General features: G+C 62.8%; 1 protein-coding gene across 1 annotated transcript in view; it reads right to left on the minus strand.

Annotated features, from left to right (window-relative positions):
• IQSEC2 (IQ motif and Sec7 domain ArfGEF 2) overlaps positions 1–20133 on the minus strand; it is a 64393-nt gene that overhangs the window by 1699 nt on the left and 42561 nt on the right. The window contains 15 exon segments of the mRNA XM_073321511.2: positions 1–728; positions 1260–1309; positions 1695–1868; positions 2094–2255; positions 2356–2455; positions 2695–2820; positions 3176–3315; positions 9856–10022; positions 12334–12456; positions 12783–12944; positions 14435–14705; positions 14708–15284; positions 15900–16220; positions 16222–16305; positions 16759–17053. Of these exon segments, the coding sequence (XP_073177612.2) occupies positions 1–728; positions 1260–1309; positions 1695–1868; positions 2094–2255; positions 2356–2455; positions 2695–2820; positions 3176–3315; positions 9856–10022; positions 12334–12456; positions 12783–12944; positions 14435–14705; positions 14708–15284; positions 15900–16220; positions 16222–16305; positions 16759–17053 (3480 nt within the window).

Genomic DNA, 20133 nt, shown 5'->3' on the forward strand with positions numbered 1-20133 from the left:
GGGCCGTGGGGGTGGGGGGCCGGTGGCGGGGCACCCCCCCCGCGCTGCCCCAGCTGGGGGTGGTGGCTGAAGACAAAGTGCTTGGGGGGCTGGCGGTGGAGGGTGCGGTGCCCCCCGCCCCCCTGGGGCAGGTGCTGGGGGTAGGTGTGGGAGGGCTGGGGGGCCGGGCTGTAGAGGGGGAGAGGTGAGGTGGGCTGGCGGCCGTGGAGGGGGAAGGGGGGGTGGGTGGAGGGGGCGGCAGAGGGGGGCAGCTGGTGCAGCCGCCTCTGATGCCCGGGCCGCTGGAGGGTATAATGCTGGTGCACCAGGGGGAAGGCCGGGGGCGTCTGCTTCTGGGGAGGCGCCGAGAGCGGGGGCTGGGAGGACATGTGGAAGCGGGGGGGCAGGGCGGCAGCCACGGGGGGCAGCGGGGGGGGCGGGGCCGGCTGCGGGGGGGGCGGGGGCTGCTGGGGGTACGGGGGCGGGGCCACGTGGCAGTACTGGGCGTGGAGGGCCTGCAGCTTGGAGGGGCCCTCGGGGGGCGGGGACAGCGGGTGCGGGGGGTGGGAGGAGGGGGCCGAGGCCTGGCCGGGGGGCAGCGGGAAGGGGGCCCGGCCCCGCTTGCTGCCGAAGAGGGAGCCCAGGAAGGAGGAGGAGTTGGAGATGGGGCGGGCCTGGGCCTTGTAGTCCTCCAGCGGGGCGGGCGGGGGCATGCGCTGGTGGGGGCGGGGGCTGCTAATGATAGACCCCTGCGGGGAGACAGAGAGAGAGAGAGATCAGAGCACTGGCCGCGAAGCCCCGCCCTTCTACAAGCCCCACCCACTTCATGAACCACCCTTGGATAAGTCCCACCCACTTTTATGACACCCCCCCACCCGCTCATAAGACCCACCTCCTCCTCCCCCCACTTTCTTTTATAAGCCCCACCCCCTGTGATAAACCCCACCCCTTTTACAAGCCCCACCCCCTTTATGCACACCATACTTGTACAAGCCCCTCCCCCCACTGGCTACCGGAAATGGGGGGGGGGTCAGATCTGTATGTAAGGAGCCGGTGGAGCTGGCGTGACAGGAGGAGCAAAGCATGCTGGGAACTGAGCGGAATGCGGGGGGGGCAGGGGGGGGGTGTCCGGCGGGCCAGCTGGGAGCAGAGCATGCTGGGACGCCTGGCGGGGCCCCTGGGGGCGATGGGGGATCGGAGCTGGAGCGACAGGCAGAGGGAGGCGGAGAGGGGGGCACCCCGGCGGGGGGGGAGGGGACACCGCAGCCCCCCCCACTTACTTCAATGGTGCTATCCAAGGATCCCACGCTGTTACGGCGGCCCCGCTTGCCTGCACGGGGGGGGGGGGGGAGGGGGGCAACAGCAGGGATTAGCGAGGCTGGCCCCCCCCAACAGGGCCCCCCTCCCCCGAAACTGCCTCCAGGTAACCCCCCAGCGAGAGAGAGCGAGAGAGTGCACAAAGCAGAGCGAGCGAGCACCGTCCCCCGGCACGGCGGGGGTTAACCCAGCCAGGCCACGCCCACCGTCCCGCCCCCCCATCCAGGGAGCTTCCTATTGGCTGAGCCGCTCACATGGCTTTTCTGCCACCAGGGGGAGCCAAAGCCCCCAACAGGAGCCAGGGGGACCAGGCGAGAACCCAGGCGTCCGGGCTCCCAGCCACACCCCGCTCCCCTCCCAGCGCCAGGGAGGAACCCAGGCGTCCGGGCCCAGCTCACCGGCGTCGGAGAGGTCGCGCAGGGAGCTGCTCAGGGCGCTTCGCTTCAGCCCGTCGCCCAGGCCGTAGGTGTCCTCCAGGCTGCTCCGGGTCAGCGTCCCGTTCACCGCCTCCTTGGGGCCCCCCGCCGGGGAGACGTTGGGGCGCACCACCCCCTTCTGCTTCTCCAGCTCCGCTGTGGGGGGCCGGCGGGGGGTCAGGTGCCAGCGGGGCCCCTCACTCCTGACCCGCAGCCCCCTGCCCCCCCAGCCCTGCCGGTGCCCCCCACTCCCGCCCCGCAGCCCCCTGCCCCCCCAGCCCTGCCGGTGCCCCCCACTCCCGCCCCGCAGCCCCCTGCCCCCCCAGCCCTGCCGGTGCCCCCCACTCCCGCCCCGCAGCCCCCTGCCCGCTCGGCACTCACACTCCACACGGTATTTCTCCATCTCCTGCACCTCGGCGATGGACTCCCGCAGGTCGCTGGTGAAGCGGAGCCGGTCCTGCAGGCTGGGGGCGTTGAAGACGATCAGCACTTTCCGCTCCCCGCCCGGCACGGCCGACAGGAGCTTGATCCCGAACTGGTAATCTGCGGTGGGGGGAGACAGGGACACAGAGACTCAGGCCCGGCTCTCTCGGGGGGCGGGGGCAGCGGGGAGCTGTGGGTCCGAGGCGGGAGGGGCACTCACAGGAGTTCTGGAACAGCTGCAGGTGCATTTCCACCAGGGGGAAGCTCTGGCGGAAGTTGTACGTCACCATGATCTTCTTCTTCTGGAAGATCTTCGTCACCTGGGGCGGGGGGGGCGGGTCAGCGAGAGTCCCCGGCTCTGCCCTCTAGCCCCCTCCCCGCCCCGGAGCTGGGAGAGAACCCAGGAGTCCTGGCTCCCAGCCCCACCCCACTCTAACCCACCAGCCCCCACTGCCCTCCCAGAGCTGGGAGAGAACCGAGGGGTCCTGTCTCCCAGCTCCCCCCGCCCCAGCCCACTAGATGAGGATGGGACCCAGGTATCCGGGCCACCCCCACTCACCACCAGCAGGTCGTTGAAGAGGAACACCTCCCTCTGGTGCAGGCCGAGGCGCTGGGGCCGGTTGGGGTCGGGCACCTCATAGAGCTGGCAGCAGCAGACCAGGCGACGGTGGGGCAGGGACAGCACCTGGCGTGGGGCGGGGGAAGGTCAGTGGGGCCAGAGGGGGTGGAGTCTACTCAAGAGTCCCACCCCCAGAAGCCACCAAAAGGCCCTTCCCTTCCTCCCCGCCGCTACCTCTTCTCCATCAAGCTCCTCCCCTACACATCCCCAGTGGTCCCTCCCACCCCTCAGGCTCCGCCTCCATCTGTGAGACCCCACCCACCCAAGCCCCTCGCCTGAGGCCCCGCCTCCTTCTCTGAAAAGCCCCTCCCCTGACAGGCCGTGCCCCCCTCCAAGAAGCCCCACCCTCCAAGCCCTCTTCCCAGGGCTCCACCCCTTCCCTATGAGGCCCCTCCCTCCCGGGAAACCCCGCCCCACTCACCGGTTTCTTCCCCACGATCATGCGCTCGACGGTCTGGACCTGAGAGACGTGGTCGTCGCTGGTTCGCAGCTCGCGGCTCTGGATGCGCTGGTAGATCCCCACCAGGAGGTCGCGGGGGATGTCCTGCCCGTTATCCACCCCTGGGGGGGAAAGATGCACAGACGGACCCGGCGATGAGTGGGGCCAAACACCATACAAGTCCCCCTCCTCAACCCAGAGCCCTGGCAAGTCTAGAACAGAGGCTGCGGCCTCTGGTGCTGAACCCGGTCATTCTAGATCCCAGCCTGTCACGGAGTGTGGGGGAGTCCAGGCCCTGCACCCCTCTTCCTGGGATTCACTGAGACTCTCAGCCAGCCAGTAAAACAGAAGGTTTATTGGACAACAGGAACACCCAGGACCCCTCAGTCAAGTCCTTCTGGGGGAGCAGGGAGCTTAGACCCCAGGCCTGGGGTTCCCTGTGTTTCTCCACCCAGCCCCAAACTGAAACTAAACCCACCCAGCAGGTTCCCTGCTGCAGTCTCCGTCCACATTCCTGGCCGAGGTGTCACCTCCCCCTCCTGGCTCAGGTGACAGGCTCTCAGGTCTCCCATCCCCAGGGCACATCCCCAGGTCAACACTCCCCCCTCCCTGCCGAGTCACATCGTCCCATCTCTCCCCCCTTCGAGACTGAACGGAGCGGGGTCACTGTGACCAGTGACCTGGGGAAGTTCGGGGCCCCCTCTCCGGGACAGCGCATCCACTATCAGGTTGGCCCTTCCCTTCACGTGGACCACGTCCATGTCGTAATCCTGCAGGAGCAGGCTCCATCTCAGGAGCTTGGCGTTGGCTCCTTTCATCTGGTGCAGCCAGGTCGGGGGGAGCGGTCGGTGTAGACGGTGAAGTGTCGCCCGAAGAGATAGGGCTCTAGTTTCTTGAGGGCCCACACCATGGCCAGGCACTCCTTCTCGATGGCTGCGTAGTGTTGCTCCCGGGGTAGCAACTTCTTGCTCAGGTACACGATGGGGTGTCTCTCCCCCTTTTCATCCTCCTGCATTAACACCGCCCCCAGTCCCGTGTCGGAGGTGTCGGTGAACACCACAAAGGGCTTGTCAAAGTCTGGGTTTGCCAGAACTGGGCCACTGACCAGAGCCTCCTTCAGCGCCCGGAAAACCTCCTGGCACTGCTCGGTCCAGACCACCTTGTCTGGCTTCCCCTTCTTGCATAGCTCAGTGACGGGGGTGGCGATGGCGCTAAAGTGGGGCACAAATCGTCAGTAGTATCCTGCCATCCCAATAAAGGCTTGGACCTGCTTTTTGGTGTGGGGAGCGGGCCAGTCTCTGATCACCTCCACCTTGGCTGGTTCCGGCTTTAGGTGGCCGCTCCCCACCCGATGGCCCAGGTAAGATACTTCCGCCATCCCCACCTTGCACTTCTCCGCTTTTACAGTCAGCCCAGCCCCCTGGAGTCGGTCCAGCACTTGTCTAACCTGGGACACGTGGTCCTCCCAGGTCTGGCTAAAGACACAGATGTCATCAATATACGCCACGGCAAAACTCTCCATCCCCCTCAGGAGCTGGTCCACTAGGCGCTGGAAGGTGGCCGGCGCTCCCTTGAGGCCAAACAGCAGGGTCAGGAACTCATAGAGCCTCAGAGGGGTGATAAAGGCCGATTTCAGCCGGGCATCTGCATCCAGCGGCACTTGCCAGTAGCCCTTTGTAAGGTCCATGGTGGTAAGGTACTGAGCTCCTCCCAGCTTGTCTAGGAGCTCGTCTGGTCTGGGCATGGGGTAGGCATCAGATACAGTGATGGCATTGAGCTTCCGATAGTCCACACAGAACCGGACCGACCCGTCCTTTTTGGGGACCAGCACCACCGGCGAGGCCCAAGGGCTGGCAGATGGCTGGATCACCCCCAAAGCCAGCATGTCCCGGACCTCTCTTTCCAGGTCCTGAGCAGTTTTCCCTGTGACTCGGAAGGGGGAGCATCTTATCGGCGGGTGCGACCCTGTCTGCACCCGGTGGACAGTCAGATTAGTGCGTCCAGGCTGGTTGGAAAACAGCTGTCGGGATGGATGCAGCACCCCCCTGACCTCAGCTTGCTGGGCAGGGTTAGCTGATCCGAGAGGGGAATTGTTTCCAGGGGGGAACCAGCTCTGGTCCCAGGGAATAGATCTACTAAAGGGTCATCTCCCTGCACCTCCCACTGTCCACACACGGCCAACACCACATTCCCCCTGGCATAATATGGCTTCATCATATTCACATGGTACACCCGGCGGTGGTGCGCCCGGTTCGACAGCTTCACCACATAGTTCACCTCATTGAGCTGCTTGATGACCTTGAAAGGGCCCTCCCAGGCGGCCTGTAGTTTGTTCTTTCTCACGGGGATGAGAACCATCACCGGATCCCCGGTGGCGTAGGCACGGGCCCGCGCCGTGCGGTCATACCAGACCTTCTGCTTCCTCTGGGCTCTGGCCAGGTTCTCCCTGGCCAGGCCCATGAGTTCAGCCAGTCTCTCTCGGAAGATCAGGACATTCTCCACCACTGACTCTCCATCGGGAGTGGCCTTCCCCTCCCACTCGTCTCTCATCAGGTCCAGGGGGCCCCTCACCCTCCTGCCATATAACAGTTCGAAAGGCGAAAATCCGGTCGACTCCTGGGGCACCTCCCTGTACGCGAACAGCAGGTGAGGTAAGTACTTGTCCCAGTCCTGCGGGTGCTGGTTCATAAAGGTTTTCAGCATCATCTTTAGCGTCCCGTTAAACCTCTCCACCAGCCCATTGGACTGGGGGTGATAAGCTGAGGCCCAGTCGTGCCGGACCCCACATTTCTCCCACAAGCACCGGAGCAGGGCCGACATGAAGTTGGAGCCTTGGTCTGTCAAGACTTCCTCGGGGAACCCCACTCGGCTGAAAATGGTCAGGAGCATTGGCCACGGTGTCGGCTTCAATGGAAGCTAAGGGCAGTGCCTCGGGGTAGCGGGTGGCAAAATCTACCACCCCCAGAATGTATTTCTTCCCCGACCGGGTCGTCCTGCTGAGAGGCCCCACGATGTCCATGGCCACCTTCTGGAAAGGCTCCTCTGTGATGGGCAAAGGCCTCAAAGCCGCTTTCCCCTTGTCCCGGGCCTTCCCCACCCTCTGACAGGGGTCGCAGGATCGGCAATACTGCCGGACCGTGGTAAAGACCCCGGGCCAGTAAAAGTTCTGTAGCAACCTCTGCCGGGTGCGCCGGATTCCCTGGTGCCCTGCGAGGGGGATGTCATGGGCCAGGTACAGGAGCCTGCGGCGATACTTCTGGGGGACCACCAGCTGCCTCCTGATCCCACAGGACTCCACTTCCCTTGTGGGAGCCCATTCTCGGTACAGGAACCCCTTCTCCCACAGGAACCTCTCCTGGCAGCCTCTCCTCATGGTCCGTCCCACACCGAGGTCGGCCAGGTCCCTGAGCTTGCGCAAGGAGGGATCTTTCCTCAACTCGGCCTGGAACTCAGCGGCTGGGGAAGGGATGGGGCCCGGTTCCCTCTCGCTGGCCAGGTCCGAGGCCTCCGCCTCTCTGAGCCGTGCCCCTCGGCCCTCCCTCCCCACCAGGGTAGGGTCCTGCGCCTCCGGTGCGGTACCCTCCCCGAGGTCAGGGCGCAGTGCCCCTCGCCGGCTCTGGTTATGTGTCACAACCAGGGCGGTCTGGGGCTTGCTTAGCCAGTCCTCTAGGTCTCCCCCCATCAAAACTTCAGTGGGCAAATGGTGGTGTACCCCCACATCCTCGGGGCCCTCCTTGGCCCCCCATTTCAGGTGTACCCTTGCCACGGGCACCTTAAATGGGGTCCCGCCCACCCCTGTCAGGGTCAGGTAGGTCTTGGGCACCACCCGATCTGGGGCCACCACCTCGGGCCGGGCCAGCGTCACCTCCGCGCCCGTATCCCAGTATCCATTGACCTTCCTCCCATCCACCTCCAGGGGAACAAGGCACTCTCTCCGGAGGGACAGCCCCGCGCCCACCCTGTAAACCGAGCACCCTGAGTCCAGAGCTTCCAGCCGTCTGGCGGAGCTGGCCTGGGGTACTCTTCCCTCCTGAGCAGGTGGTAAACTGGCAGCCCCCCTTGCCTGGGTCGTCTGCCCCTCGTCCAGCTGGGTCCCTACCCAGTTAACCCTGGGTAGGTTGGGTCTGCTCAGTCTGTCCCTGAGCCCGGGGCACTGGGACCGTACGTGGCCTCTCTGGCCACAATGATAGCAGCTCAGGTCACGTTGGTCCCCTCGAGCGGGTCGGAGGGGCCCGACGCCAGGCGTTCCCCGTGGGAGGGGGTTCCCCCTATTTCCCTGCTGGTAGGCCCCATGGTGACTCTCTCTCTGCATCGGGGGGGGAGGGGGGCTGTCCTTTTGGGACTCCTCCCGGCTACCCCCTGACCGACTGTTCACGAACTCGTCGGCCAGCTGCCCTGCGTGCTGGGGGTTCTCGAGCTTTTTGTCCACCAGCCACAGCCTCAGGTCGGAAGGGCACTGATCATACAGTTGCTCCAGTACGATTAGGTCCAGCAGGTCCTCTTTAGCTTGGGCCCCAGCTGTCCACTTGCCGGCATATCCCTGCATCCGGTTGACCAGTTGTAGGTAGGTGACCTCAGGCGTTTTACGCTGACTCCGGAACCTTCTCCGGTACATCTCGGGGGTCAGCCCAAACTCACGGAGCAGGGCCTGTTTGAACAGTTCGTAGTCCCCTGCCTCCGGCCCTGTCATTCGGCTGTACACCTCCACGGCTTTGGGGTCCAGTAAGGGGGTGAGGAACTGGAGCCTGTCCGCAGGGTCAACCCTGTGCAGCTCACAGGCATTCTCAAAGGCCGTCAGGAAGCTATCCATGTCCTCCCCCTCCTTCCGCTGGGCCAGGAAGCACTTATCAAAGCTCCTTGCAGTCTTGGGTCCTCCCTCACTCACTGCAGCCGGGGTCCCACTGCTCCTCAGCCTGGCCAGCTCCAGTTCATGCTGCCTTTGTTTCTCCTTCTCCTGACGCTCCCTCTCCTTCTCCTGACGCTCCCTCTCCTCCTGTTCATGTTGACATTGTTTCTCCTCATGTTGACGTTGTTTTTCATGATCCTCCAGCTTCCTCATTTTCATCTCCCTCTCCCATTCCAGCCGCCTCCGCTCCAGGGATGGGGAGCTCCACCTGGAGGATCCCCTGCTGGGTGCCGGGGTCAGGGTGCCCTCGGTATTCGCTGGGCTTCCCCCAACCCCTCCCCCAGGCATAGGTAGGAAGGGTCTCGGGATGTCCTCGGCAGCAGTCTGACCCCTCCCAGCCCGGTCAGGCCCCAGGGCCCACGCTGCGTCTGCCGGGCGGCTTCCCTCAGGGACAGGGATCGGGTCATCCAAGCGATCCCTCTCCTCCAACTGGGCAATCAGCTGTTCCTTGGTGGACCTCCTGATGTGCAGCCCCCTCTGCCTGCACAGCTCCACCAGGTCGCTCTTAAGGCGTTTAGCGTACATCTCCCTGCTGGCCACTCGCAGGCCGGGCAGCTTTCCACGGTTTCCAGGAAAAGCCCTTAGCATGCCAGTCCTTCTTGAGGTCACCACCTCTTTGCCAGGGTCGAGCTGCAGACTCCTCCGCCCCTGGGACCGCTCGCTGCAATCCCTCGGGGGACCCTGTTACTGCAAAAGTCCTTCTCTCTGGTCACACACTCCCAGGGGTTAACTGCCCCTTGAAACCATCTCTCTCTGAATCTTCAGCATGCCTGGTCCCCGTCAATTCCCCTTCGTTTTACTGCTCCCCAGTCACTTACTGCAGGAAGCGCCGTTCACGGGGTGCAGTAAATCCCACCGCTGCCACCAGTTGTCACAGAGTGTGGGGGAGTCCAGGCCCTGCACCCCTCTTCCTGGGATTCACTGAGACTCTCAGCCAGCCAGTAAAACAGAAGGTTTATTGGACAATAGGAACACAGTCCAAAACAGAGCTTGTGGGTACACCCAGGACCCCTCAGTCAAGTCCTTCTGGGGGAGCAGGGAGCTTAGACCCCAGGCCTGGGGTTCCCTGTGTTTCTCCACCCAGCCCCAAACTGAAACTAAACCCACCCAGCAGGTTCCCTGCTGCAGTCTCCGTCCACATTCCTGGCCGAGGTGTCACCTCCCCCTCCTGGCTCAGGGGACAGGCTCTCAGGTCTACCATCCCCAGGGCACATTCCCAGGTCAACACTCCCCCCTCCCTGCTGAGTCACATCGTCACACAGCCTGTTCTAGAGCAGATGGGGCTCTGGCTCCCGCTGTGGCTCTCAGCTGTTCTAGAGCAGATAACCAGGCCCGGTGGCTCTAGCCCACCGCCCCCAGGTGTGGATCACAGCTGTTCTAAATCCCAGTCTGTTGTAGAGCGGAGGATCCAGGTCTTGGCCTCTCGGACCTCTTGCACAACTCCTGGCAGTTCCAGAGCCCAGCTCATTCTAGAGCAGAGGATTCCCCCACCTGTTCTAGATCCCAGGCACAGATCTCATCTGGCACAGGCCCCAGCCACTCAAAGCCCTGGGCTCCCATGTTCTGGATGTCGATGGGGTTTAGGGGCAGGTTCTAGAGCAGCTCTTCTCACAGTCCCCCGGTCAACCAGCTATTCTGGATCCTGTTTCTTTCTAGACCAGGGATCTAGCTACTTTCCTCCGAAGTACCTTCCCAGCTATATCCTGGTACCATCGGGGGATTCGTCGGGTTCCCGAGCACCCCTCCCCCCACTTACCTCTGAGGTTCTTGATGAAGTCGTCGAGCTTCATCTTCCTCTCAGGCTTGACGCTGGGGCTGTACATGTCGGTGTTGAGGAGGATGATGGCAAAGGCCAGGATGAAGATGGTGTCCGGGTTCCGGAACTGGCGCACAAGCGGGGCGTTGCAGACGCAGTAGCGCTGGCTGCGCCGGGAAGCAGAGAGTGAATAATTCTCCTTCCCCCACCACAGCACAGTGCAGCCTAGAACCGCCTTCTAGACCACTCTAGAACATCATCCACGTTCCAGAGAGATTCCTGTGTTCTAGATCGTCATCGACACGCGTTCCTTCTAGATCGCCCTCCACAGCATGCTCCAGAACAAAGCATGCCCTGTTGATGCGGCGTTTGCAGAACCCTGGCATTCTAGATCCTGGCCTGTTCTAGAGCGGATGATCCAGGCTCTGGGTCTCTGGCTCCTGTGGTGTATCACAGCCGGTCTAGATCCCTGCCTGTTCTAGAGCAGATATGAGATTGCCACCGAGTCAAACGGCCAAGAATCTAGGGCGGACGGACCATTAAAAGAATGACTCGTGATTCCTCGCCGGTTTCAACAAGACCAGAACACCAATTTCCACCGATTACCAGTATTTTGGGATATTTCTCTTCATTTTGAAATATATTGATTTCAATCACAACGCGAGCTACAGGTCGGAGCATGCAGGGGCATACGAATGTTTAGCGAATCTGGCACGGAAATACCTTGCCACACAGGCTACAACCAGACCAGGTGAATGCCTAGTCTCAATTTCAGATCACGCTGTCAATAAGTAGCGGGCGGCGTGATCTCCCGTGAATGTAAATAAACTGGTTTCTCTGAGCGACTGGCTGAGCGAGATGTAGGACTGAGTGGACTTGTAGGCACTAAAGTTTTACATTGCATTGGTTTTGAGTGCAGTTGTGTAAAAAAAGATTATTCTACATCTGTAAAGTGCCCTTGCACCATTACAAGATTGCATGACAGGACAGGACCGAGGGGAATTGAAAAATACCAGTTATTTGGTTTCTCTTTTGTAGAGGGCAAATATTTGCAGTCAAAAATAATAACCCTAAAAAGTGATCCCTGTGCGCTTTGCGTTCTGTGTTGTAACCAAAATCAAGATATTTGAAAATGGAGAAAAACATCCAGTCAAAAACAACAACGTAAAGTTGGCCCTGTCCACGTGTCTTCTGTGTTTATTTGACTTCAGCGTATTTGAAAATGTAGAAAAACATCCCAAAACTATTTATAATCAATGGAAATCAGCATTCTGGTCTTGTTTAGCAGTGCAATTAAAATGGAGCTGATTCGCGATTTGTTTTTTTAAGCGAGTTAATTTGTTTGGAATGAATGGCTGGAGTGAAATGCGATTCATCGACCGCCCTGCGAGAGCCATGTCTAGAACGCCTGCTGTGTGGTTATCTCCAGCGACGCTGGTGAAGGCAGGCCGTGTTCTAGAGCGCCGCCAGTGATGTCACACTCTAGAACACGGTCCGCCAGCACCCCCGGTGTAGAACACCGGCCGTGTTCTCCAGCTAAGTCGCTGCCAGCCCCACTCTAGAGCTCTGGCTGCATGTCAGGGCAGCCGGCCTGCTAGGGCACTGGGGCGCTCATCGACACAGACCCTGTTCTAGACGGACAGGCACATCCTGGAATAATATCCATCTAGAACATGGGTTCTAGAAAGTAGGCTCTAGAGTGTGGTGCAGCTATCTAGAACATGGACTGTGGGCACGTCCTAGGCCCCTACCAATGCCTGCAGCCTTCTACAGGACATCCCAGCAGACCACCAAGATAGGCTGTATTCTAGAAGGCCGCGTGGGTTCTGGAGTGGCAACAAGGCCAATCCTGCTCCAGAATGGGTCAGGCTTTCACCGAGCTTGTTAAAGGTGTCAGTGCTCTAGAACGCCAGCCGCTTTATACGCCCGCCCCGGGTCTAGAACGCCAGACTCCACAGTGATTGAGCTGACCCCCCCGAGCTGTAGCTCATGAAAGCTCATGCTCAAATAAATTGGTTAGTCTCTAAGGTGCCACAAGTACTCCTTTTCTTTTTGCGAATACAGACTAACACGGCTGTTACTCTGAAACCCCCCTGAAGGGTTCATGTAGAGTTCATGCACCTGGAAACATTCAGGGCACACCCTGAGTGTTGTGTAGGAGCAGGGGGGAGAGAAATAAAAGAGAGGGTGGAAAAGCTGACAGGCAGAAGCCTGTCGGCAGACCAGCCTGCTTCCTTGCTTAGAGCCTTGTCTGTCTTGTATTTAAACCGCAACACACACACACCCCGTGGGTTCTGGTGTGGCAAGAAGGCCAATCCTGCTCCAGAACGGGTCAGGCTTTCACCGAGCTTGTTAAAGGCGTCAGTGCTCTAGAACGCCAGCCGCTTTATACGACGCCTGCCCCAGGTCTAGAACGCCAGACTTCACAGCGATTGAGCTGACCGCCCCTCAGCACCTTGGGAAGGTTCTCGAACCGACCTGAAGGCTTCGATGAGTCTCTCAACCTTCTGCGCTTCCCCCTGCACCCGGATGTGCGACTGGAACTTCCGCAGAGCATCGTCCAGGTCCATGTTGGAAAAATCCATCTCATCCACCACGCAGCTGGAAAGGGGAGGGCAGGTCAGTGCTGGGTCCCCTCCAGAAGCTGCTCAGAGATCCCTCCCATGCTCCAGCGGTCTCTAGAGTCTCGTGGGAGAATGTGCGGGATGACGCCCAAAGCCAGAGCTCCACCGCCCCCAGGAAGGTGGGTCGGAAACCCACTGGCTGCCCACAATTGTTCCTCTCCAGACAGCACATACACCCTACTCTAGATCACATGCTCTAGATCAATTTGTGCTTGCTGTCTTTGCTCCGGGTACTGGCTTCCATGCCCCCCCTTGCTCCAGAACATCCCCTGCTGGAGACGTTCCCCCCCGGCAGCCCCTTACTCGAGAACATCGCGGTTGAACTGCTTCTGCCGGTTGCCGAGAAATTCGCCAATCATCTGCCGGCTCAGGCCCTTGCGCTCCAGGATGAAGTGAGCGACCCCGACTGGCGTGTCCGAGAGGAACCCTCTCTCGATGAGGTACTGGATCCCCTTCTCCGGCTTCCTGAGGGCATGGAGAGAAAGGGTCTAGAGTCACCACCCTCTAGAACACCGCTTCCCTGGGGCAGACGGCTATGGGAACTGGAGAGGAGACGCTAGGGGAGGGGGGTGAGAAAGCAGGAACATGGCTAGATCTCTGCCATTCTAGAACCAGACCAGACACAGGCCAGTTCCCCTCTGGAAGGAACATGGACATTCCAGATCATTGCTGTTCTAGAAGCAAGTAATTCAAGACCACCGTTCTTGGACACTTCCAACAGGAGCTCACTGATCTAGAACAGTGCCCTCCCAGAGCCGCACCACTGAAGACAAGATGTTGTTCTAGAACATCTGCATAACTCTGCTGTTCCAGATCAGAGGTTGGGAACGTGCTCATTCTAGAAAACATTGCCCGCTGAGAGCAAAGGGCTTAGCTAAGAGTGCCGGACACCTGGATCTCAGGGGGGCTTTTGCAGGTCTTGAGAAAACATTCAAGACTATGTTCTGGGATAGACGTGTCTGGCCAGCTGTGGGTTACCTAGAACACACAGTACATCTGCTATGCATATTCAAGCACAGCCCAGTGTTAACCTAGAACCCAGGTACTATTGCGACCGATTATGTAGAAGCATCAATGAGTCTAAAAGGGATACTCCAGAACAAATTACAGTCGATCTAGACACCACCTAGAGTTTATATTGTGTTAATCCAGAATCCTGGCTCTGTGGTTCTGGATTCTTTGGAGCCCTCAATGCTATTCCATAACGCAACCACTCTAGAGGAAAGCCAGTCGCCCTGAGGCAAAACAAAAGTGTAGGGCATTTGTCTGTTCTAGAGCAGTGCAACTCGAGAGCCATTTTAGAACACGCTGGTTCTAGACCAATGATTAAGCCAATCATTAACCCAGGAAGACCGACTGCTGTTCTAGAGTGGCTTCGAGACCAATTTGGCTCTCTATCACAGATGCAATCGTGTTTTCATTGATGTGGCCAGCCAAGAACGGACTAGATAAACTGATCCAGAACACAAGGCAGCACCCAAATCCGCAGCGGGAAAATCTCCCGCTAAAGCTCCCGGGTGGATTGGTTCCAGGGCGCTCTAGATCCGGAACATGGGCGGAATTCTAGAACTCCAGGACCGGGAGGAAGGGGCCCCTTCTCAGGGTCTAACGGCCGGAGCAGGATCCGCCTCCGAGGCGCGGGCTGAGTCACGGCTCCAGCTGGGTAATTGGATCCCTGAGGCTGCCTCCCAGCCGGGGGAGACACGGCCCTGCCTGGGAAGCAGCTGCTGTGTCGTTCAGTAGCAATTCAATCAGTGACCGCACCGGAGAGTGAGGCCTCCGGCCCCACCCGTCCGATGCCCCGGCGGGGGCTGCGGGGCGGGAGTGTGGGGCACCGGCAGAGTTGGGAGGGGCAGGGCTATCGGGGGGGCAACCCTCCCTCCAACTGGAATTCTGGGAAACAGTGCCCTCAGCCCCTCCCCCGAGGAAGCCCCTCCCCGCCCCGGGGCACCCACTTGTTGAAGAGGTTGAGCCCGATGCGATAGTGACGCCGTTGCAAGAGGTCGTGGTTGAAGGCCGGCGAGTCCCAGCTGTGGCGGGTCTCCCGCTGGTACGTCTGCTTGCACAGGCCCGGGCCGGGGCCGGCGGGCGGGGGGGGCCGGGGGGGGGCGGGGGGCGGGGGGCCCCGCAGGCTGTCCCGGGAGGAGGAGCCCGAGCTGCAGTTGATGGTCTCGTTGGAGTTGCTGCTGCTCGGCAGGCTGTCGTTGTCGCCGTCCGAGTGCTCGGGACCCAGGCGTCCGGGGGGCGGGGGGCGGGGGGCGGGGCCGGCTCGGGGCGGTAGTGGCGCAGGGGGTGGGGGGAGGGGGCCGGGGGCGGGGGGGCGGGCGGGTGCTTGGGGCCCCCGCAGCCGTCCGGCTCGTAGGCCAGGCCCCGGTGGACCGAGCTGCGCTCGGAGCGGTCGCTCAGGTCCACCGAGCTGTCGCTGGGGGGCTCGATGGTGAGGAGGGGCAGGTGGGCCCCCCGCAGGCGGAAGTCCCGGCACTCCAGGCAGGGGGTGCCGCGCCGGCCGGCCCCGTTCTCCCGGCTCTCCTCCCGCTGCGGGGGCCCCCAGAACTCGGGCCGGGGCTGGGCCGGTGGGGGGCCGGGCTCGGGGGTTTCCGAGCTGGGGGGCCGCTCCAGGGAGAGGGGGGAGGCCGGCACCCCCTCGTCCAGGTACAGGGTGACGTCGCTGAAGGAGGTGGCCGCGCTGTCCCCCTGCTGCTCCTTCGACTCGCTCTTCTCCAGCGGGGCCGGGCCCCCCCCCTCCGGCGCCGGCAGCGGGTGGCAGTTCAGGGCCTCGTCGATCGACGCCGCCAGAGACTTCACCTGCCGGGGCAGCGGGGCGGGTGAAAGGAGAGGCCACGCCCCCTATGCCCCGCCCCTCCTCGCAAAGCCCCTCCCCATGCACAATTCTTCATGAGCCCCACCTCCTAAGGGGAACTAAGTCCCTCCCCTCCTTATAAGCCCCTCCCCTCTGTACAAGCCCCCCTCTAACCAGACCTGCCTCATTAACCCCTCCCCTCCGAACAAGCCACGCCCCTATGCAAAATTCTCCATAAGCCCCACCCCTTAAGACGAACTGCCTAAGTGCCTCCCCTCCTTATAAGCCCCTCCTTTCTACACCAGCTCCTCCTCAGAAGCCCCTCCCCTCCTAATAAGCCCCTCCCCCTATGCCAAGTGCCCTATTAGTCCCTCTTCTCTATACAAGCCCCTCTCCTCCCTATAAGTCCCTCCCACAGTCGGGGGGAACCCTGGGGAGCAGGAAGGGGAGCTAAGATTGTGAGGAGGGGGGATCCCGGGGAAGAGCTAAGATTGGGGGGAGGGGGGAATTCCCCCAGTCCCTCTGCGTGGGGAGCTAAGGTGGGGGGGACGGGGGATCCCCCAGTCCCTGGTGGGGGGCAGGGAGCTCCCCGCCCCACAGGGGCCCGGTCCCCACCCCACCTGCTTGGCGAAGGAGTCCTCCAGCTCGGTGATCTCGCTGCAGAAGTCGCCGGAGGAGGCGTGGAGCGAGCCGCTGTCCAGGCCGGCCCGGCAGGAGCCCCCGTAGGGCAGCCCCCCGCGCTCCAGCAGGTGGGGGCGGGCGCTGGCCATGGTGCCCTCGTCCAGGGAGGCCGGCTTGCCTTCGAAGTAGGGGGCGGTGCCGGGCCCCTTGTCGCACTCCTCGAAGGAGAACTGCATGCGCATGTTGGAGAGGACGATGCGCCGGGACATGCGGCTCTCCGAGGCCGAGCTGCGGAGCCGCTGGAAGTTCTTGTTCATGCGGGTACTGGCGGAAGGCCGTCTGGATGGTGCGGGCCGCCCGCCGGCTCAGGAAGTACCCCCCGTATTTCCGCTCCAGCATCTCCACCTGCGGGGGGGGGGGGAGACAGGTGGCAAGGGGGGCGCAGGCCAGGGGAGTCCCGGGGGGGGCACAGGCCCAGAGGTGGGTGCTGGGGGGACCACAGGAAGGGAGGGGGTGTCCTGGGGGGGCACAGGCCAAGGGAATCCAAGGGGAACCACAGCCTGGGATGCGGTGCCGGGGGGTCGCAGCCTGGGAGAGGGGGTTCCAGGGGGTCACCGGCTAGGAGATGATGGTCCCGGGGGCGGAGGGATCACCGTCCGGGGAGGTCCCGGGGGGCACAGACTGGGGAGTCCTGGGGGTGTGTCACTGGTCAGGAGGTGATGGTTATGGGCGGGACACAGACTGTGAGGCTCCTGGGGGACACAGGCCGGAAGGTGGGGGATCCCAGGAGGGCCACGGTGGGGACACAGTCTGGAAGGGGCGGATCCCAGGGGGGCCACGGGGCGCGGGGCACACTACCTTCTTGTCCTGGAGGTCGGTGGAGAGCTCATAGCTGTCTGACAGGGCCTTCGATCGCTTGTTCTCCTCCTCCTCCTGCTTGCGCAACGCCACACTCGCCGGCTGGAGCCGCGCCCGCTGGGCCCAGGGCAGCCCGGGGGCCGGGGGGTGGCAGGCGGAGACGGTGGAGGTCAGGGGCCCCAGGTCATAGGGCTCCCCAGCCTTGGGCAGCTCGGCCCCGCAGCAGTACGGTGCCTGGCTGCCCGGGCTGTCCACCGTCGCCCCAGCCTCGCTGCCTGGTGGGTCCCCCTCCACGCTGCGGGGAGAGCAGACGGGGCAGGGGGTGAGTGGCCGGCACCTTCCCCTTGGAACCGAGCCCGGACCCCGGTCTAGAACCCCAACACCCCCTGTTTCCTGCCCACTCTAGAACACTGAGAGGGCAGCCTGGTCTAGAACCCAGAAGCCCCCTAATGGCGTGTCTACTCTAGAACAGCGAGGGGGCAGCCTGGCCTAGAACCCAGAAACCCCCAATGTCCTGCCCACTCTACAACAGCAAGGGGGCAGCCTGGCCTAGAACCCAAAAATCCCCAGTGACCTACCCACTCTAGGACATGGAGAGGGCAGCTGGTCTAGAACCTGGACACCCCGTGACCTGCCCACTCTAGAACAGTGAGAGGACAGGCTGGTCTAGAACCCAGACAGCCCATGCAGCTGCTAGCTCTAGAAGCCGGGTTCCCCCTCCTGGTCTAGAATCTTGTTCGGACAGTTCCAGGGCATCTGTGGCCTGTCTTGATCTGGAGCCCAGCCAATCCGCTGCCCGTTTGTCTGTAGAACACTGAGGATGAAACCAGACCTAGAACACTGGCTGCTTGCAGTGTCACCCCCTCTAAAACATCAATTGCTCACCGCTGCCCCCGTCTTGAGCCCCGACAGCAGCCTGTATTACCAGCTCTAGGTCTATCCTGATCTAGAACCCAGCCATTCTGCTGTGTGCTTGTCTCTAAAACACCAATGGTGCAAGCTGATCTAGAACACCAGCAGCTGGCCGCTTTGACATACTCTAGAACATCAATGGCCTGTCCCCGGTCTAGAGCCCAGGCAGCAGCCTGTATTGTCGGCTCCAGGCCTATCCTGATCTAGAACCCAGGCTGCCTGTTGGGTCACCGACTCTGGAACAGCAAGAGCCCGACCCAGTCTAGAACGACAGCAAACCATTCTCTTGTTCACACTAGAGTATCGAGTGTGCATCATGATTTAGAGCCCAGACAACTTGGCCCACTGTTCATCCTAGAAAATCCAGATCACACACTGAGCTAGAACCCAGAGCATGCAGGTGCCCTCCTCTACCCAGATGACACCTCCTGCTCTAGACCCTCATGCTCTCTTGCCCAATGCAATCCCTGTGCGGCGTTATATGCAGCTGTTCCCCAGCCGCCCCGCCTCAGAGACGGCTGCATTGCACTGCCGGGCGAGCCGTCCATGGACAGCACTGGGGGTAGGGGGCCCTGTGTTGCGCCTGAGGCCCGGCCATGTTTCTAGGAGGCCTGGGTGACGGGGAACGGGAAGGGTACGGAGAGCTGGAACCCCACCCCACACAAAGGTAGAGCAGGGTTCATTCCCTCCAGCAGGGGGCAGCAGGGACCCAATGACAGATGGGTCTGGGGGGTGCAGTCAGGGGCCTGGGGAGCTCAGTGTGGGGGGTCCGGGAGCAGACGGCAGATGGGGGACTCAGGAGCAGACAGGGAGGCCAGGAGGACCAGGGGGCAGTTGGCAGGTCTGGGGGCAGACCGGGGGACCCAGGGGAGTCTGGGGGCCGACTGGGGCTTGGCGGGCAGTTGGGGGGGTGACCCAGAGACAGCTGGGTTCATTCACCAATGTTGCGGCTTGTCCTACCTTCCGGCAGTACCAGTCTCATGCACACGGCAGACACTACATGGCCAGGGCCAGGGGGCAGTCGGGGGGCCAGGGGCAGTTAGTAATTGAGGGGCAGCGGGGAATTCGGGGGGGCCCAGGGGGTGGGTTTCAGATGGGGGGGCTGGGGGGATCCGTGGGAGGGGGTGGGTTTCAGGCTGGGGGGAGGGAACCGGGGGACAGGGTTCATTCAGGGGATCGGGGGGGGGATTCAGGCGGGGGATCTGGGGAGGATCCAGGGGGCCGGGGTTCAGCTGCGGGGGCCAGGGTTAGTTAGGGGAGTCCGGGGGGGTGGGGTTCAGCCTGGGGGGATCCAGGGCTGCAGGTTTCAGGCAGGGGGAGCCGGGAGGTGGGGTTCAGCTGGGGGGGATCCAGGGGGTGGGGGTTCATTGGGGGGACCGGATTTCAGCCAGGGGGAGCTGGGGGGGCGGGGTTTAGCTGGGTGAATCCGGGGGGGCAGGGTTCAACTGGGGGGAGCCGGGGGGGCCTGGGGGACAGGGTTTCCGGCAGGGGGATCCGGGGGGGCCGGGTTTCAGGTAGGGGGTCCAGAGGGGGCTTCAGCCGGGGAGGATCTGGGGGGAACCGGGGGAGTAGGGTTCAGCCGGGGGGATCCAGGAGAGCCCGGGGGCTGGTTTCAGGCAGAGGGTCCGGGGGGGGTTCAGCCAGGGGGGATCTGGGGGGAGCTGGGGGGCAGGGTTCAGCTGGGGAGGAGCTGGGGGGGTTCAGCCGGGGGGGGAGCCGGTGGAGTGCGGGGTTCAGTCGGGGGGGAGCTGGGGGGCGGGGTTCAGCCGGGGGGGAGCCGGGGGGACCCAGGGGGGTTCAGCCGGGGGGGATCCAGGGGAGCTGGGGGGTGGGGTTCAGCTGGGGGGCCCCAGGGAGGCACAGGGGGGTTCAGCTGGGGGGGCCCGGGGGGCGGGGTTCAGCTGGGGGGGATCTGGGGGGGTTCAGCCGGGGGGGAGCTGGGGGGCAGGGTTCAGCCGGGGGTCCCAGGGGGGTTCAGCCGGGGGGATCAGGGAGGATCCGGGGGGTGGGGTTCAGCCGGGGGGACCTGGGGGGCAGGGTTCAGCCGGGGGGGATCCGGGGGGGTTCAGCCGGGGGGGAGCTGGGGGGCAGGGTTCAGCCGGGGGTCCCAGGGGGGTTCAGCCAGGGGGATCAGGGAGGATCCGGGGGGCGGGGTTCAGCCGGGGGGACCCGGGGGGCGGGGTTCAGCCGGGGGGGAGCTGGGGGGCAGGGTTCAGCCGGGGGTCCCAGTGGGGTTCAGCCGGGGGGATCAGGGAGGATCCAGGGGGTGGGGTTCAGCCGGGGGGATCCGGGTGGCGGGGTTCAGCCGGGGGGGCCCGGGGGGAGCTGGGGAGCAGGGTTCAGCTGGGGGTCCCAGGGGGGTTCAGCCAGGGGGATCAAGGAGGATCCTTGTGGCGGGGTTCAGCCGGGGGGGATCCGGGGGGATCCGGGGGGCGGGGTTCAGCTGGGGGGGATCTGGGGGGG

The sequence above is a fragment of the Lepidochelys kempii genome, chromosome 23, assembly GCF_965140285.1.
Source record: "Lepidochelys kempii isolate rLepKem1 chromosome 23, rLepKem1.hap1, whole genome shotgun sequence".
Classification (NCBI taxonomy): domain Eukaryota; kingdom Metazoa; phylum Chordata; order Testudines; family Cheloniidae; genus Lepidochelys; species Lepidochelys kempii.